This window comes from Palaemon carinicauda, chromosome 31 (genome assembly GCF_036898095.1).
Source record: "Palaemon carinicauda isolate YSFRI2023 chromosome 31, ASM3689809v2, whole genome shotgun sequence".
NCBI classification, from domain to species: domain Eukaryota; kingdom Metazoa; phylum Arthropoda; class Malacostraca; order Decapoda; family Palaemonidae; genus Palaemon; species Palaemon carinicauda.
In genome coordinates this window covers 86,709,254-86,727,567 of record NC_090755.1, presented here as the reverse complement: position 1 = coordinate 86,727,567, position 18,314 = coordinate 86,709,254, and the positions used below count along the sequence as shown (strand labels likewise).

The 18,314-nt window shown below is 37.6% G+C and overlaps 2 protein-coding genes across 4 annotated transcripts in view; one reads left to right on the top strand and one right to left on the bottom strand.

Annotated features, from left to right (window-relative positions):
* The window catches only part of LOC137625047 (uncharacterized), a 159,165-nt gene that overhangs the window by 36,938 nt on the left and 103,913 nt on the right, over positions 1-18,314 (top strand). The gene's annotated exons all lie outside the window — the stretch shown is intronic.
* Positions 1-18,314, bottom strand: part of LOC137624608 (mucin-2-like) — a 30,443-nt gene that overhangs the window by 3,870 nt on the left and 8,259 nt on the right. Inside the window, exons 4-9 of one of the 3 annotated variants that reach the window (XM_068355570.1) lie at positions 16,767-16,940; positions 12,825-12,956; positions 9,860-9,991; positions 6,898-7,029; positions 5,300-5,425; positions 1,449-3,458 (exon numbers count right to left, since the gene is read on the bottom strand). In XM_068355570.1, the coding sequence (XP_068211671.1) occupies positions 1,449-3,458; positions 5,300-5,425; positions 6,898-7,029; positions 9,860-9,991; positions 12,825-12,956; positions 16,767-16,940 (2,706 nt within the window). The remainder of the gene's footprint in view (positions 1-1,448; positions 3,459-5,299; positions 5,426-6,897; positions 7,030-9,859; positions 9,992-12,824; positions 12,957-16,766; positions 16,941-18,314) is intronic. The other 2 variants (XM_068355569.1, XM_068355568.1) reach the window with 2 other exon arrangements.

Genomic DNA, 18,314 nt, shown 5'->3' with positions numbered 1-18,314 from the left:
TAGAATTCCGAGGTGACTGCTTCGTACGGCAGTATTTCTGCCTCAGCAAATTTGACTGGCGAGAAGTCCTGAAGATTTGGGTGATTGCTACGTCAGACAGTATTCCTCCTCAGCAAATTTGATAGTCGAGAAGTCCTGAAAATTCAGAGGTGATTGCTATGTACGACAGTATTCTGTCTCAGCAAATTTGACAGTTGAGAAGTCCTGGAAATTCAGAGGTGATTGCTACGTACAACAGTATTCTGCTATAGTAAATTTAACTGTCGAGAAGTCCTGAAAGTTTTGTGATTGCTCCGTCTGATAGTATTCCGCCTCATCAAATCTGATAGTCGAGAAGTCCTGAAAATTCGGAGGTGATTGCTGTGTACGACAGTATTCTGTCTCAGCAAATTTGACAGTCGAGAAGTCTTGGAAATTTGGAGGTGATTGCTATGTTCGACAGTATTCTGCTTCAGCAAATTTGACAGTCGAGAAGTCCTGAAAATTCGGTGAGTGCTACGTCCGACAGTGTTCCTCCTCAGCAAATCTGATAGTCGATAAGTCCTGGAAATTCAGAGGTGATTGCTAGGTACAACAGTATTCTGCCACAGCAAATTTGACTGGCGAGAAGTCCTGAAAATTTGGGTGATTGCTACGTCAGACAGTATTCCTCCACAGCAAATCTGATAGTCGAGAAGTCCTGAAAATTCGGAGGTGATTGCTATGTATGACAGTATTCTGCCTTATCAAATTTAACAGTCGAGAAGTCATGGAAATTCGTAGGGGATTGCTACGTATGACAGTATTTCTGCCTCAGCAAATTTGAAACTTGAAAAGTTCTAATTTAGAAATATTTTAGGTCATAGCTTGCCAGTCAGCTCTTCCCCTTCTTGAAGGTTAAATTTGTTGATCAGGTTATTAGCTTTGTATCAACCATAGAACTACATATTTAATAATTAATTTCTTGAATGTAATTAATTTAACTTTCCAATTTCCTGTTCTTTGAACTTTTTTAACATAAGGACAATATGTTACATAGGCATTTGCCCATCATACCAATTTCCTTTCTACTTGTTTCAATAGATGGAATGAATTATCAGAATAATATATAAAAATTCAAGGGTTAAATCAAACATATTTTGCAATTGCAAGTTTCACTCAAACAAAAAAAATAGTACAATAAAGTCAAGGAAACTGAATGTAATCATATCTTGTTTTATGCAACCGAAATGTGCGAGTGAGAGAAAACATAAAGATTCTCATATACGATGCAAACAAAACATCATTTATGGAACATCTAACAGAAGTATTAATATTCCTGAATATGTGATTTTGCATTTTGATTGATAAAATAAGAACGATAACAAAAGGACAGATAGGTGATAAACAGTATAGAGATATTGTATTTTCCTTTTCCGATTAAGTAGATGATGTGGAGGTAAGAGTACTTGTAGCCGTCGACGTAGAACTTCCTGTCGACGTAGAACTTCCTGTCGACGTAGAACTTCCTGTTGATGTAGAGCTTCCTGTCGACGTAGAACTTCCTGTTGATGTAGAGCTTCCTGTCGACGTAGAACTTCCTGTTGATGTAGAGCTTCCTGTCGACGTAGAGCTTCCTGTCGACGTAGAGCTTCCTGTCGACGTAGAGCTTCCTGTCGACGTAGAGCTTCCTGTTGATGTAGAGCTTCCTGTCGATGTAGAGCTTCCTGTTGATGTAGAGCTTCCTGTCGACGTAGAGCTTCCTGTCGACGTAGAACTTCCTGTTGATGTAGAGCTTCCTGTCGACGTAGAACTTCCTGTTGACGTAGAGCTTCCTGTTGATGTAGAGCTTCCTGTCGATGTAGAGCTTCCTGTTGACGTAGAGCTTCCTGTCGACGTAGAACTTCCAGTTGACGTAGAGCTTCCTGTCGATGTAGAGCTTCCTGTTGACGTAGAACTTCCTGTCGACGTAGAGCTTCCTGTCGACGTAGAGCTTCCTGTCGATGTAGAGCTTCCTGTCGACGTAGAGCTTCCTGTCGATGTAGAGCTTCCTGTCGACGTAGAGCTTCCTGTCGATGTAGAGCTTCCTGTCGACGTAGAGCTTCCCGTAGAAGTACTTCCTGTTGAAGTAGAGCTTCCAGTAGAAGTGCTTCCTGTGGAGGTACTTCCTGTTGAAGTACTTCCTGTTCCTGTAGATGTACTTCCTGTTCCTGTAGATGTGGTTCCCGTTGAAGTACTTCCTGTTCCTGTAGATGTGGTTCCCGTTGTAGTACTTCCTGTTCCTGTAGATGTGGTTCCCGTTGTAGTACTTCCTGTTCCTGTAGATGTGCTTCCCGTTGAAGTACTTCCTGTTCCTGTAGATGTGGTTCCCGTTGTAGTACTTCCTGTTCCTGTAGATGTGCTTCCCGTTGAAGTACTTCCTGTTCCTGTAGATGTGGTTCCCGTTGTAGTACTTCCTGTTCCTGTAGATGTGGTTCCCGTTGTAGTACTTCCTGTTCCTGTAGATGTGGTTCCCGTTGTAGTACTTCCTGTTCCTGTAGATGTGCTTCCCGTTGTAGTACTTCCTGTTCCTGTAGATGTGGTTCCCGTTGTAGTACTTCCTGTTCCTGTAGATGTGGTTCCCGTTGTAGTACTTCCTGTTCCTGTAGATGTGCTTCCCGTTGAAGTACTTCCTGTTCCTGTAGATGTGGTTCCCGTTGAAGTACTTCCTGTTCCTGTAGATGTGCTTCCCGTTGAAGTACTTCCTGTTCCTGTAGATGTGGTTCCCGTTGTAGTACTTCCTGTTCCTGTAGATGTGCTTCCCGTTGTAGTACTTCCTGTTCCTGTAGATGTGCTTCCCGTTGAAGTACTTCCTGTTCCTGTAGATGTGGTTCCCGTTGAAGTACTTCCTGTTCCTGTAGATGTGGTTCCCGTTGAAGTACTTCCTGTTCCTGTAGATGTGGTTCCCGTTGAAGTACTTCCTGTTCCTGTAGATGTGGTTCCCGTTGTAGTACTTCCTGTTCCTGTAGATGTGGTTCCCGTTGAAGTACTTCCTGTTCCTGTAGATGTGGTTCCCGTTGTAGTACTTCCTGTTCCTGTAGATGTGGTTCCCGTTGAAGTACTTCCTGTTCCTGTAGATGTGGTTCCCGTTGTAGTACTTCCTGTTCCTGTAGATGTGGTTCCCGTTGTAGTACTTCCTGTTCCTGTAGATGTGGTTCCCGTTGTAGTACTTCCTGTTCCTGTAGATGTGCTTCCCGTTGAAGAGGTTGTCGATGTAGGAGTTGGTGTTGGTGTTGTAGTTGTTGTCGTTGGAGGTGGAGTTGTTGTTGTCGTTGGAGGTGGAGTTGTTGTTGTCGTTGTAGGTGGAGTAGTTGTTGTCGTTGGAGGTCGAGTAGTTGTTGTCGTTGGAGGTCGAGTTGTTGTTGTCGTTGGAGGTCGAGTTGTTGTTGTCGTTGGAGGTCGAGGAGTTGTTGTTGTTGGAGGTGGAGTTGTTGTTGTCGTTGGAGGTGGAGGAGTTGGTCCTGGAAAAGAGATTTTTAGAAAATTATTTGCCTGTCCAACTTAGCAGATGGACATTGTAAGGGATCCAAGATTTTCATAGATTAATGAAATAGATATGGATATAAGAATGGATTTTATGAACTGTAAACTAGGATTTTATGATCATTAACAAAATTTATTATTATATGATTTCAAAGAAGACAGTAATTATGATTTGAGTTTAGAGAACTAAAATCCCAATCAACACATGTTATAATAGATTTTTTTTTCTCATCACGAGAGTCGCCTCCAGTGAATATTGTCACACGTCTAGAATCAGGTTATCGTACTTTTAGACAAAACATTGTTTTCTTGGCTGTCAAATCAGATTTCCTACTTTTAGACAAGACATGGTTTACTTGGCTGTCAAATCAGATTTCCTACTTTTAGACAAAACATTGTTGTTTTGGCTGTCAAATCAGATTTCCTACTTTTAGACAAAACATTGTTGTTTTGGCTGTCAAATCAGATTTCCTACTTTTAGCAAAACATTGTTGTATTGGCTGTCAAATCAGATTTCCTAGTTTTAGCAAAACATTGTTGTCTTGGCTATCAAATCAGATTTCCTACTTTTAGCAAAACATTGTTGTCTTGGCTGTCAAATCAGGTTTCCTACTTTTAGCAAAGCATTGTTGTTTTGGCTGTCAAATCAGGTTTCCTACTTTTAGCAAAACATTGTTGCTTTGGCTGTCAAATAAAGTTTCCTTCTTTAGGCAAAACATTGTTGTCTTGGCTGTCAAATCAGATTTACTACTTTTAGACAAAACATTGTTGTCTTGGCTGTCAAATCAGATTTCCTACTTTTAGCAAAACATTGTTGTCTTGGCTGTCAAATCAGATTTCCTACTTTTAGACAAAACATTGTTTTCTTGGCTGTCAAATCAGATTTCCTACTTTTAGCAATACATTGTTGTCTTGGCTGTCAAATCAGATTTACTACTTTTAGCCATAAACATTTGTGTTTTACTTGTTAAAATACTTTTCCTATACCAATAGAAAGTTTTTTTTTTCCAAACCTAAAATATATTTCCAACCTGTAATCTAATTTCAACCCGAGATTAGTTAACTACTTTCACCTGGACATTTCTATGTTTCAAGAAAGAAGAAGTTTTCCTTTTTTTTTAACTTTAAAATTCCGTTTTCATTGGATGATTATGGTATATCTTAAATTTATACAATGGAACAATACCATTTTCTTACAAGTAGGGAGGATGTACAGTACCATGAATGAGCTGACCTAGGTGTAAGGGAGTAAGGTCAGAAGTAAGGGAGTATGTTTAGGCGCTATAGAGTGTTAAAGTACTGAACGCTCTCAGAATGCTAAAATCATTGGTAGAAGTCTCAAATCACTGGCTGTTTTTTCCTCAGACATCCTCTACAGCGTTTTCTACGATTCCAGAAGGCTAAAGTTTTAAGTACAGGAGAGCGAGTGCATTTAGTAAGAGGTTATGGGGATGTTGTGCGAAGGGGAATGATCCTAGACGCAAGGAAAATGTAAGGTTTATATGAGGTTTGCAATCCAAAAACTCATGATAGAATAGTTTTCAGTGTTATTTTATGTAGATTCAACGAAAGGAAGACTGCATGAGACCTAAAGCAATTTTTGAAATATCACGAGTTTGTACTACCTTGGAAAGGGGGTCATTCTTTTGAAGATTTACTGTATGAAAATACTTAAATACTGGGAGCTGAAAAAAAGCTCCAAAACAAATATTATATTGTAGTTCAAAGTAGTGATTGCAAGGAAATGACAAAGTAGTCGAACTGCAAATTGTATAACTTTATATTGTAAAAGAATATAAGAAAAGGAAATCTTTTTTACCTTTATAACAGCACTTGCATCCTTTGCCTTTGCATCCCTTTGGTAGCTCTACTTCACCCGATTTGCACTTCTTTCTGCACTCCCCATCCTTTTTGAGGCACTTCTTCTTTTCTTTGCAGGGTGGTTCTTGAGAAATAATAAAAACAATTATAATTAACCTCCCAACATTTCCATTCAGGATTAAACCTTCCCTAACAAACGCTATTACCTCCCAACCTTTATATCTTATAGACAACCTAATATTCTTGGCAGCAATGGTGTTTGGAGAGCAGCCAGAGACCTTCCCATACAAGAATATTCTCATGGCAGAAACGACAGGAAAGATTATGACGTTCTAAAATTGTGTGAGTGTATGCATAAGAGTGTTTGGGGTTTTGTGATTAGAGGAGTGAGTCAAGACAATCGGAAAATGTAAACCACAATCCAGTAAGATTGCCAGTGTTTTTCTATAACCAAATCCATTTATTACATCTGTGGCCAACTTGTTAAATGATCTTCCTAATCAGGTAGTTGAATCGTTGGAACTTTGACAGTTCAAACTTGGAGCGAATGTTTTTTTTATGTTGAACATCCTGATATAAGTCTGTGGCCAACTTGTTAAATGATCTTCCTAATCAGGTAGTTGAATCGTTGGAACTTTGACAGTTCAAACTTGGAGCGAATGTTTTTTTTATGTTGAACATCCTGATATAAGTCTGTGGCCAACTTGTTAAATGATCTTCCTAATCAGGTAGTTGAATCGTTGGAACTTTGACAGTTCAAACTTGGAGCGAATGTCTTTTTTTATGTTGAACATCCTGATATAAGTCTCTATTTATAGTTTATTTATGAAAGAGCTATTTTGATGTTACTGTTCTTAAAATATGTTAATTTTATAGTTCATTCCTTCTCTTTTAGTTTATCTATTTACTTATTTCCTCTCCTCACTGGGTTATTTTTCCATGTTGGGGCCCTTAAGCTTACATCATCCTGCTTTTCCAACTAGGGTTGTAGCTTAACTAGTAATACCACCAATAATAATTATATGAAAAAAATTGCAATATACCAATCCACCAGCTTCAAATGTTATTGTAACTAGATTCAAGGAAAACAAGACTATGAAATTTGCCTTTTTTTTTAAGAAATTGTTGAAATGTCACTAACGCAATCGTACTATCTTGGAGGAAGGGTCATACTCTTCTTGAAGATTTCCTATATGAAAATACTCCAGAACCGCATGAACTTTGACTTCTTTTTTTAGAAGAAATTATTGAAATATCACGATTATTACAATCATATTATCTTGGAGGAAGGGTCATACTCTTCTTGAAAGATTTGCTATATGAAAATACTCCAAAACGGCATGAATTTTACCCTTTTCTTAAGAAATTATTGAAATGTCACGTTTAACGCAATCGTACTATCTTAAAGGAAGGGTCATACTCTTCTTGAAGATTTTCTATATATAAATACTCCAAAACTTGCATGTGAAAGGATTCTAAAACAGTCATTAGATTGCCGTTCTAAGAAGTAATTGCAAGGAAATGACAGAGTAGTCGTAGTGCTAATTGTATATCTTTGTATTGTAAAGGAATATAAAAAAGAGAAAAACATTTTACCTTTATAACAGCACTTGCATCCTTTGCCTTTGCATCCCTTTGGTAGTTCTTGTTCCTTCTTTTTACAGTTCTCTCTGCACGTCCCACGCTTTTTGATGCACTTCCTCTTTTCTTTGCCCGTGCAATCTATATCTTGAGAAACAATAAAAACAATTGGAATTAACTTCACAATATTCCCATTCTCGATAGAGTACAATTCAGTATTGTATTCATTGCTAAGGTAAAGAAGCCCTAGCTGTTGTGGGGTGAGGATAGGAGTAGGTACAATAGTGTGTTGATGCTTGGCATTTGGTGAGGCAAGATCCTTCTGTGGTCTTGCAGGTTAGACCTTGAGAAACAATAAAACAATTGGAATTAACTTCACAATATTCCCATCTTGATAGAATACAATTCAGTAGGGTATTCATTGCTAAGGCAAAGAAGCCCTAGCTGTTGTGGGGTGAGGATAGGAGTAGGTACAATAGTGTGTTGATGCTTGGCATTTGGTGAGGCAAGATCCTTCAGTGTTCTTGCAGGTTAGACCTTGAGAAACATTAACACAATTGGAATTAACTTCACAATATTCCCATCTTGATAGAATACAATTCAGTAGAGTATTCATTGCTAAGGCAAAGAAGCCCTAGCTATTGGGGGCTGAGGATAGGAGTAAGTGCAATAGAGTATTGATGTTTGGCATTTTGTGAATCCAGGTCCCTCTGTGAAGGCTTATAAGAAGACGTTCAATAGGACCCATGGATGCATTTTGGATTGCTATACAAGGACAATATCCCACATTAGATAAAAAAAAGCTTTATAATGCAAATATAGTTTCAATCAAAAGTTAGATTGTTCAATAGGGGCGAGAGGTTTTGTTTTGGTGCATGAGAGTGAGAGTGCTGGGTTTTGTGGGAAGGAGATCAAACATGACAAAAGGAAAATGTACGCTCCAGTACATTAAGATTTCTATGTTTGTAATGCGAAAACCATTATGAAAAAAAGAGCATTTTCTCAACATAGTAATCACCCAGTTTCTGATGTTATTGTAAGTAGATTCAAGGTAAGAAAGACTGCACGTGACCTGATGCTCTTTTAGTATGCAGTCTTACTATTTAGGACGAAGGGTCACATTCTTCTGGAACATTTACTATATGAAAATACTCCAATACTTGGAATCGACAGGACTCTAAAACAGCTTGCTCTTTTAGTACGCAGTCCTGCTATCTAGGACGAAGGGTCACTTTCTTCTGGAACATTTACTATGTGAAATTACTTCAATACTTGGAATCGACAGGACTCTAAAACAGCTTGCTCTTTTAGTACGCAGTCCTGCTATCTAGGACGAAGGGTCACTTTCTTCTGGAACATTTACTATGTGAAATTACTTCAATACTTGGAATCGACAGGACTCTAAAACAGCTTGCTCTTTTAGTACGCAGTCCTGCTATCTAGGACAAAGGGTCACATTCTTCTGGAACATTTACTGTGTGAAATTACTTCAATACTTGAAATCGAAAGGACTCTAAAACAGCTTGCTCTTTTAGTACGCAGTCCTGGTATCTAGGACGAAGGGTCACATTCTTCTAGAACATTTACTATGTGAAATTACTTCAATACTTGGAATCGAAAGGACTCTAAAACAGCTTGCTCTTTTAGTACGTAGTCCTACTATCTAGGACGAAGGGTCACATTCTTCTGGAACATTTACTATATGAAAATACTTTAATACTTGGAATCGACAGGACTCTAAAACAGCTTGCTCTTTTAGTACGCAGTCCTACTATTTAGGAAGAAGGGTCAATTTCTTCTGGAACATTTACTATGTGAAATTACTTCAATACTTGGAATCGACAGGACTCTAAAACAGCTTGCTCTTTTAGTACGTAGTCCTACTATCTAGGACGAAGGGTCAATTTCTTCCGGAACATTTACTATATGAAAATACTCCAATACTTGGAATCGACAGGACTCTAAAACAGCTTGCTCTTTTAGTATGCAGTCCTGCTATCTAGGACGAAGGGTCACATTCTTCTAGAACATTTACTATGTGAAATTACTTCAATACTTGGAATCGAAAGGACTCTAAAACAGCTTGCTCTTTTAGTACGTAGTCCTACTATCTAGGACGAAGGGTCACATTCTTCTGGAACATTTACTATATGAAAATACTTTAATACTTGGAATCGACAGGACTCTAAAACAGCTTGCTCTTTTAGTACGCAGTCCTACTATTTAGGAAGAAGGGTCAATTTCTTCTGGAACATTTACTATGTGAAATTACTTCAATACTTGGAATCGACAGGACTCTAAAACAGCTTGCTCTTTTAGTACGTAGTCCTACTATCTAGGACGAAGGGTCAATTTCTTCCGGAACATTTACTATATGAAAATACTCCAATACTTGGAATCGACAGGACTCTAAAACAGCTTGCTCTTTTAGTACGCAGTCCTGCTATCTAGGACGAAGGGTCACATTCTTCTGGAACATTTACTATGTGAAATTACTTCAATGCTTGGAATCGACAGGACTCTAAAACAGCTTGCTCTTTTAGTACGCAGTCCTACTATCTAGGACGAAGAGTCACATTCTTCTGGAACATTTACTATATGAAAATACTCCAATACTTGGAATCGACAGGACTCTAAAACAGCTTGCTCTTTTAGTACGCAGTCCTGCTATCTAGGACGAAGGGTCACATTCTTCTGGAACATTTACTATGTGAAATTACTTCAATATTTGGAATCGACAGGACTCTAAAACAGCTTGCTCGTTTAGTACGCAGTCCTCCTATCTAGGACGAAGGGTCAATTTCTTCTGGAACATTTACTATATGAAAATACTCCAATACTTGGAATCGAAAGGACTCTAAAACCGCTATCATATTGCTGTTCAAAGCATTGATTGCAAGGAAATGACAAAGTTATTAAAGTGCGAATTGTATATCTTTATATTGTAAAAGAATATGAGAAAAGGAAATCTTTTTACCTGGAATACAGCACTTGCATCCTTTGTTTTTGCATCCCTTCGGTAACTCTAATTCCTTCTTTTTGCACTCTTCTCTGCACGTCCCTTTCTTTTTGAGGCACTTCTTCTTTTCTGTGCCCTCGCAGCGTGGAGCTTGAAAAATAATAGAAACGATTGAAATTAACCTCCCAACATTTCCATTCATGATTGATCTTCCTAATCGGGTAGTTGAATCAGTAGAACTTCAAAAGTTCAAAGTTGGAGCAAATGTTTTTATGTTGAACAGGCTGACATGAGTCTTTTTATAGTTTATATATGACATATCTGTTTTTGACGTTGTTAATAGTTTATATATGACATATCTATTTTGACGTTGTTAGTGTTTTTAGAATGATTTATTGTTAATTTGTTCTCATCATTTATTTATTTTATTATTTCCTTTCCTCACTGGGCTATTTTTCCCTATTGGAACTCTTGGGCTTATAGCATCTTGCTTTACCAACTAGGGTTGTAGCTTGGCTAGTAATAACAATAATAATAATGAACCTTCCGTAACCCTATATCTTGTAGGCAACCTAACATCCTTTGCAGCAATAGTTTTTGAATAGCAACCAAAGACCTTTTAATGCAAGAATATTCTAAAGTCAGAAACAACAGGAAAGATTATGAAGGCCTGCAGTAGGTCCCTTGCTTAATGAAAGAAAAATATGACAAAAGACTGATGAAAGAGGAAGCGATATGATATTGTCCCAAGATGAAAAGATGGCTCTATCAAATTAAATTTCCCAATCCCTGAAGGAAAAACAACATTATCTGTGAATGTTATTGAAAACAGGTACGTCGTAATTCAAGGGAAAAAAAGAGAATTATGGTTAAAAGATCAAAGTCTAATTTTCTCCAAAGAAAGAAAAGCAAAATGATCTATTATTTTGTTTTACTTCCTTTGAGGCAGCATTTGCTTCCTTGGCCTTTTCCTCCTTTAGAAGTTCGGTTTCTTTGGGTCTGCGGACATCTTTGCATTTACAAAATACCTTTAGATTTGCTATATAACATTTTGTAGAACCAACGTTTATTGGTTTAACCACTTGGCGTCACATTACCAAAGGCCAGCAACTGTCTTACCTTTAAAGAAGGGGACTTCAAGTAAAAGTTAGGAGGTTATTCAATGCCAAAGTTGGCCTGGGCAAAGGTCAGTAAGACTGTCTTACCTTTAAAGAAGGGGAGTTCAAGTACAAGTCAGGAGAATATTCAATGCCAAAGTTGGCCTGGGCAAAGGTTAGTAACGCTGTCGTACCTTTAAAGAAGGGGACTTCAAGCAAAAGTCAGGAGAATATTCAATGCCAACGTTGGCCTGGACAAAGGTCAGTAACACTGGCTTACATTTAAAGAAGGGGAGTTCAAGTACAAGTCAGGAGGATATTGAATGCCAAGGTTGGCCTGGGCAAAGGTCAGTAACACTGTCTTTTAAAGAAGGGGACTTCAAGTACAAGTCAGGAGGTTATTGAATACCAAAGTTGGCCTGGGCAAAGGTCAGTAACACTGTCTTACTTTTAAAGAAGGGGACTTCAAGTACAAGTCAAGAGGTTATTGAATGCCAAAGTTGGCCTGGGCAAAGGTCAGTAACACTGTCTTACTTTTAAAGAAGGGGACTTCAAGTACAAGTCAAGAGGTTATTGAATGCCAAAGTTGGCCTGGGCAAAGGTCAGTAACACTGTCTTACTTTTAAAGAAGGGGACTTCAAGTACAAGTCAGGAGGTTATTGAATACCAAAGTTGGCCTGGGCAAAGGTCAGTAACACTGTCTTACTTTTAAAGAAGGGGACTTCAAGTACAAGTCAAGAGGTTATTGAATGCCAAAGTTGGCCTGGGCAAAGGTCAGTAACACTGTCTTACTTTTAAAGAAGGGGACTTCAAGTACAAGTCAAGAGGTTATTGAATGCCAAAGTTGGCCTGGGCAAAGGTCAGTAACACTGTCTTACTTTTAAAGAAGGGGACTTCAAGTACAAGTCAGGAGGTTATTGAATACCAAAGTTGGCCTGGGCAAAGGTCAGTAACACTGTCTTACTTTTAAAGAAGGGGACTTCAAGTACAAGTCAAGAGGTTATTGAATGCCAAAGTTGGCCTGGGCAAAGGTCAGTAACACTGTCTTACATTTAAAGAAGGGGACTTCAAGTACAAGTCAGGAGGTTATTGAATGCCAAAGTTGGCCTGGGCAAAGGTCAGTAACACTGTCTTACTTTTAAAGAAGGGGACTTCAAGTACAAGTCAGGAGGTTATTGAATGCCAAAGTTGGCCTGGGCAAAGGTCAGTAACACTGTCTTACTTTTAAAGAAGGGGACTTCAAGTACAAGTCAGGAGGTTATTGAATGCCAAAGTTGGCCTGGGCAAAGGTCAGTAACACTGTCTTACATTTAAAGAAGGGGACTTCATGTAGAAGTTAGGAGAATATTTAATGCCAACGTTGGCCTGGGCAAAGGTCAGTAACAGTCTTACATTTAAAAAAGGGGACTTTAAGTACAAGTCAGGACTTCAAGTATATGCCTAGATGTAGGGGAGGGAGGTTACCAGTATAGTATTATGCTTAGGCACAAGAGTTTTCAAGTACTAGCTGTTATGTTCATGTCCAATAGGGGCAAGCGGTTTTGTTTAGGTGAAGGGTAGTGAGGTTGATTGTAAGTGTAAGGGAGTGCGAGGGTTATTTTAGAAAGGGGAATAAGCTTAGATACAAGGAAAGCGTACGCTCCAGGTCAGTAAGATTTCCAGTGTTTTTCTATAACTAAAATCGTACTATCTTGGAAGAAGGGTCATTTACTTATTGTACATTAACTAAATGAAAAAAACATCAGTACTTTTGAGTTGAAAGAACTCTAAAAGATGTATCATATTGCTGTTCAAAGTAGTGATTACAATGAAATGACAAAGTGTTCAAAACGTGAATTACATATCCGTATATTGTAAAATGATTCAAGAAAAGAAAAACCGTATACCTGTATAGCAGCACTTGCAATCATTGCCTTTGCACCCCTTCGGTAGCTCTTGCTCCGTATCTCTGCAACTCAGTCTGCACGTCCCATCCTTTTTGAGGCACTTCTTCTTTTCCTTGTTCAGGCATGTTGGCTCTTGAGAAAGAATGAAAACAATTTAAATTAAGCTCCAAAAGGGTTGTTGATCTTGAGAAAGAGTACAAAATATTGAAATTAACCTCCTAAAGGGTGGTTGATCTTGATGAAGAATACAAACAATTGAAATTAACCTCCTAAAGGGTTGTTGATCTTGAGAAAGAATGAAAACAATTGAAATTAACCTCCTAAAGGGTTGTTGATCTTGAGAAAGAATGAAAACAATTGAAATCAACCTACTAAAGTGTTGTTGATCTTGAGAAAGAGTACAAAATATTGAAATTAACCTCCTAAAGGGCTGTTGATCTTGAGAAAGAGTACAAAATATTGAAATTAACCTCCTAAAGGACTGTTGATCTTGAGAAAGAGTACATGATATTGAAATTAAGCTCCTAAAGGGTTGTTGATCTTAAGAAAGAATACAAACAATTGAAATTAAGCTCCTAAAGGGTTGTTGATCTTGAGAAAGAGTACAAAATATTGAAATTAACCTCCTAAAGGGCTATTGATCTTGAGAAAGAGTACATAATATTGAAATTAAGCTCCTAAAGGGTTGTTGATCTTAAGAAAGAATACAAACAATTGAAATTAAGCTCCTAAAGGGTGGTGGATCTTGAGAAAGAATGAAAACAATTTAAATTAACCTCCTAAAGGGCTGCTGATCTTGAGAAAGAGTACAAAATATTGAAATTAACCTCCTAAAGGGCTGTTGATCTTGAGAAAGAGTACATAATATTGAAATTAAGCTCCTAAAGGGTTTTTGATCTTAAGAAAGAATACAAACAATTGAAATTAACCTCCTAAAGGGTGGTGGATCTTGAGAAAGAATGAAAACAATTTAAATTAACCTCCTAAAGGGCTGTTGATCTTGAGAAAGAGTACAAAATATTGAAATTGAGCTCCTAAAGGGTTGTTGATCTTGAGAAAAAGTACATAATATTGAAATTAAGATCCTAAAGGGTTGTTGATCTTGAGAAAGAATACAAACAATTGAAATTAAGCTCCTAAAGGGTTTTTGATTTTGAAGAAGAATACAAATAATTGAAATCAAGATCTTAAAGGGTTGTTGATCTTGGGAAAGAGTACAAAATATTGAAATTAAGCTCCTAAAGGGTTTTTGATTTTGAGGAAGAATACAAATTATTAAAATCAAGCTCCTAAAGGGTTTAGTCTTAAGATAGAGTACATAATATTGAAATTAAGATCCTAAAGGGTTGTTGATCTTGGGAAAGAGTACAAAATATTGAAATTAAGCTCCTAAAGGGTTTTTGATTTTGAGGATGAATACAAATAATTAAAATTAAGCTCCTAAAGGGTTGTTAATCTTAAGATAGAGTACAAACAATTGAAATTAAGCTCCTAAAGGGTTCTTGATCTTGAGAAAGAATAAACACCATTGGAATTAACCTCGCAACATTCACCGTTACCCTTCAAGCAACCCTTCATCTTTTTTCTTCCTGTACATTCTGGAATTTCAGAAGAGAAGAGTTTAGATTGACTGTTTTGCAGCCTAGGGTTGCAAAATAATTCTATACTGTATTGAGTTTGGAACACAAGAGTACACAGAAGAGAAGAAATTAGAACGACCCTTTTTTCAGCCTGGAATTTCGGAAAGAATAGCTTGGGGCGACTATGTTTGCAGGCTGAAATTTCATCATAGAAGAGATTGGAACAACTTTTTTACAGGCTGGAATTTCAGAAGAGAAGATATAGGAAAGATTTACAGGGTGGAATTTCAGAAGAGAAGATATAGGAAAGATTTACAGGGTGGAATTTCAGAAGAGAAGATATTGGAACGACTTATTTTTACAGGCTGGAGTTTCAGAAGAGAAGAGATTTTGACGACCATTTTACAGGCTGCAATTTCAGATGAGATTAGAACGACCTTTTTCAGCACGACTTTCAGAAATAAGAGTTTGGGACTACTGTTTTTACAGGCTGGAATTTCCGAAGAGAAGAGATTGGGATGACTATATTACAGGCTGGAATTTCAGAAGAGATTAGAACGACCTTTTTCAGGATGACTTTCAGAAATAAGAGTTTGGGACTATTGTTTTTACAGGCTGGAATTTCCGAAGAGAAGATATTGGGACGACTATATTACAGGCTGGAATTTCAGAAGAGATTAGAACGACCTTTTTCAGCATGACTCAGAAATAAGAGTTTGGGACTACTGTTTTTACAGGCTGAAATTTCAGAAGAGAAGATATTGGGATGACTATATTACAGGCTGGAATTTCAGAAGAGATTAGAACGACCTTTTTCAGCATGACTTTCAAAAATAAGAGTTTGGGGCTACTGTTTTTATAGGCTGGAATTTCAGAAGAGAAGAGATAGGGACGATTGCTTTTACAGGCTAGAATTTCAGAAGAGAAGAGATAGGGACGATTGCTTTTACAGGCTAGAATTTCAGAAGAGAAGAGATAGGGACGATTGCTTTTACAGGCTAGAATTTCAGAAGAGAAGAGATAGGGACGACTGTTTTTACAGGCTGGAATTTCAGGAGAAGATTGGAAGGACTTTTTAACAGCCTAAGATTATACCAACTTGATTATAGTCGAGAATTTCGACACACGGTAAATTTAGCGCTGAACACATAAAGAGTACATTATTTTGAGTGAAATTGAGATTTTTTGTGTACTATTTTAGATATTGTGAAAGATGACGTGGAGATCAATGCTCAGTATTCATGGCAATTCTGGCTCTTCTACCTGTACATTAAGAATGATTATCACATGAACAATCAAGGTAAATTTCTGGTTGCATTCTATATCTATGGATGGAAATCTCAGACATTTAAGATAATCATTACATAGTACCAGCCTAACTTTATCTTATGAGTTAAAGTTCTGAGTCTAAATTTGGTAAAGCAGAGTATTATGTTCCTCTGTAGGCTAGTATCCAGCCAGTATTTAAAAGAGGAGACTTAAGCATGTAATATTCCTGCTTTGTGAATAACCTCATATAATGTATAAACCACTAGATAAATTAGAATAGCTACTGAGAATATCTATAATGACAGTTGAGAAGATTTCTGCAAGGCAAGTGGAAATTGCGACTGCGGTTAGCATTAAAAACCTAGTCACCATAGCTGTTCAGATATTGACAGAGAAAACGTTGTCAACCCTTACTCTGAAATGTTATGTAGTTCCTCTTAATACTTAAACATCTTCACCTATTCCTATACAATGATTATAAGTTAGCAATGGGGTTAATGAGCCCTATGTGCAACGGCGTCTAGATAACAAAGTTCGACGTCAAAGACCAGTCATCAGACATATCTCTGGTAGAAAGAAGGCCATAGTAATGTTTTTGCAGCTTGTGTCGTGTACTTCATTCAATTTTAAAATGAAGGTATCTATGACATTAATACAAATTAGGTTACATTTTATGAAATGCCTTGTATGATTGCTTAAGCTCCGTCCACACGATCGAGCATGCTTGACAGGCAAACAGTGATACCAGACAACAATAGTTATTAAGAATGAGGGTTAATGACATCAGAAGTGGGAAAACCACAGACAGGGATCTGGCATCATACAGTGTTGCCAGATCCCTGCCTTTAGTTTACCCGCTTCTGGCGTCATCAACCCTCATTTTCACTAACTATTGTGGCCTGGTATCACTGTTTGCCCGTCGGGCATGCTCAATCGTGTGGACAGGGCTTTATACTTCGTAGGCCTAGTTCCCATTCGCAGAGAGCTTTTCTATGGGTAGGAATGAAACCTGAAACGAGCTTATCAATGGATTTTCATGGAAAGTATCACTGACATTAATACAAATTAGATTGTTGGTTGTTTATTTGCTTACCTGGTGGATCTGGAATACAACATCTGCATCCAGAGGACCCATCGCAGTAACCAGAGACTTTGCCCTCACAGGTTACACCAGGTGCCTTGCAGGATCCCCCCTGGGCAGAACATTCAGGAGTGATGACACAAGGTGGTGGTAAAGTTACTGGAACAGTTGGTGGTTTCGGGGAGGCTGAAATAAGGGTACAAATGAGGTCTTTGTCGGATCGTGAATATATTCGTATCTTGAAACATTATAGCATCCCAAAGAAAACTTTTGACTAAATTGATTGAATTTGATATAAATATTTTTGTTGTTGTAGTAGTAATGTATCCCAGCTTTCAAAAAAGGCTGTCTTTCTTGGATAGGAGCAGACAAAGATTGACCTTTCTTAGTATTTCAAACCGCTTTTAATATTAATAATAATAATAATGAAGTTAGAATAAATGTTATGCTTTAATCTTTATCTGTGTGGACACATATATGATTGTGTTTTGGCCTGGCATTTTCTTGAGCATGTCGAGGATTGAAATAGGAAACATTTATTGTCGGACATCAATGGAGGTTTTAATCCTCTGTTAGAGGAAGGAGGATTATGCGAGTTAGAAAAATGAAAGAGGAAGAGCATTTGAAAGCTTGAAAGGTGAAAGTAAATTTTCACTGACAAGGGACATTCCTATTCCTTTGACTTATTCTTAGATCAAGTTGGTAGATTTTTATAGCATAGGCCAGCAGGTTTCTTATTTGATAAGGTCTCAAGACACCTGTCAGGGGAAGAAGATCAAGATGGCAAGAAAAGATGAAGGGGATATGGAGAGAAGAAGTTTGGTGAAAGCGGTTGCATTTGATAGAAGGCATAGGAGAGAGGGCATCAGGCAACCGACCCTTTGATGTAGGGATAACGGTGGGAAAGAAGTCGCAAGACACAAATAGGATTCTTGATAAACTAAATAGTTTTGTAAGATATGTAGGTCATTCATTGCGTATGTTTCACTTTTCCAGTATTTACCGCTTTTCTTGTGTTTTCATTACGTCTTTCTATTTGGGTTGGTTATATCTCGCTTTTTAACTATTCTTTTTTATCATTATTGCTATATTTTTTAAACCCAATACTAAACAGATATTTCATATGAAAACAGAGACCTGTCACTAGCTGGTAAATTAGTCTATTCTGTAACAGTAATAACAATGATGATATTATTGTATGAATATTTCCTTAAATTTTGATATCTAAAGATTTATTTTTGTAAGTCATTAAATATTTCTAAGTAACTAAATGAAAAATACTACAGTAATGTCCTTGTTGAGAAGAGGAAAAAATGTTTAAGTGCCAAGAAAAATTTTTTGAGTGACAAATCAAAAGATTTGTTTAAAACCCAGTATTATCTTTAGATTGTTAGTTTTCGCAGTTTTCATCAGTGACTATAGTTGCCGGCAAAGATTCCGGGCAAAATAAGCTCCACCCCTTGATGACGTCATTAGGGGTTGGGGCTTATTTTTTACATTGTTGTCTCCCACGATAGTAGAGAGACAATATGATTGGCTATAATGTCATCACGGGGGGGG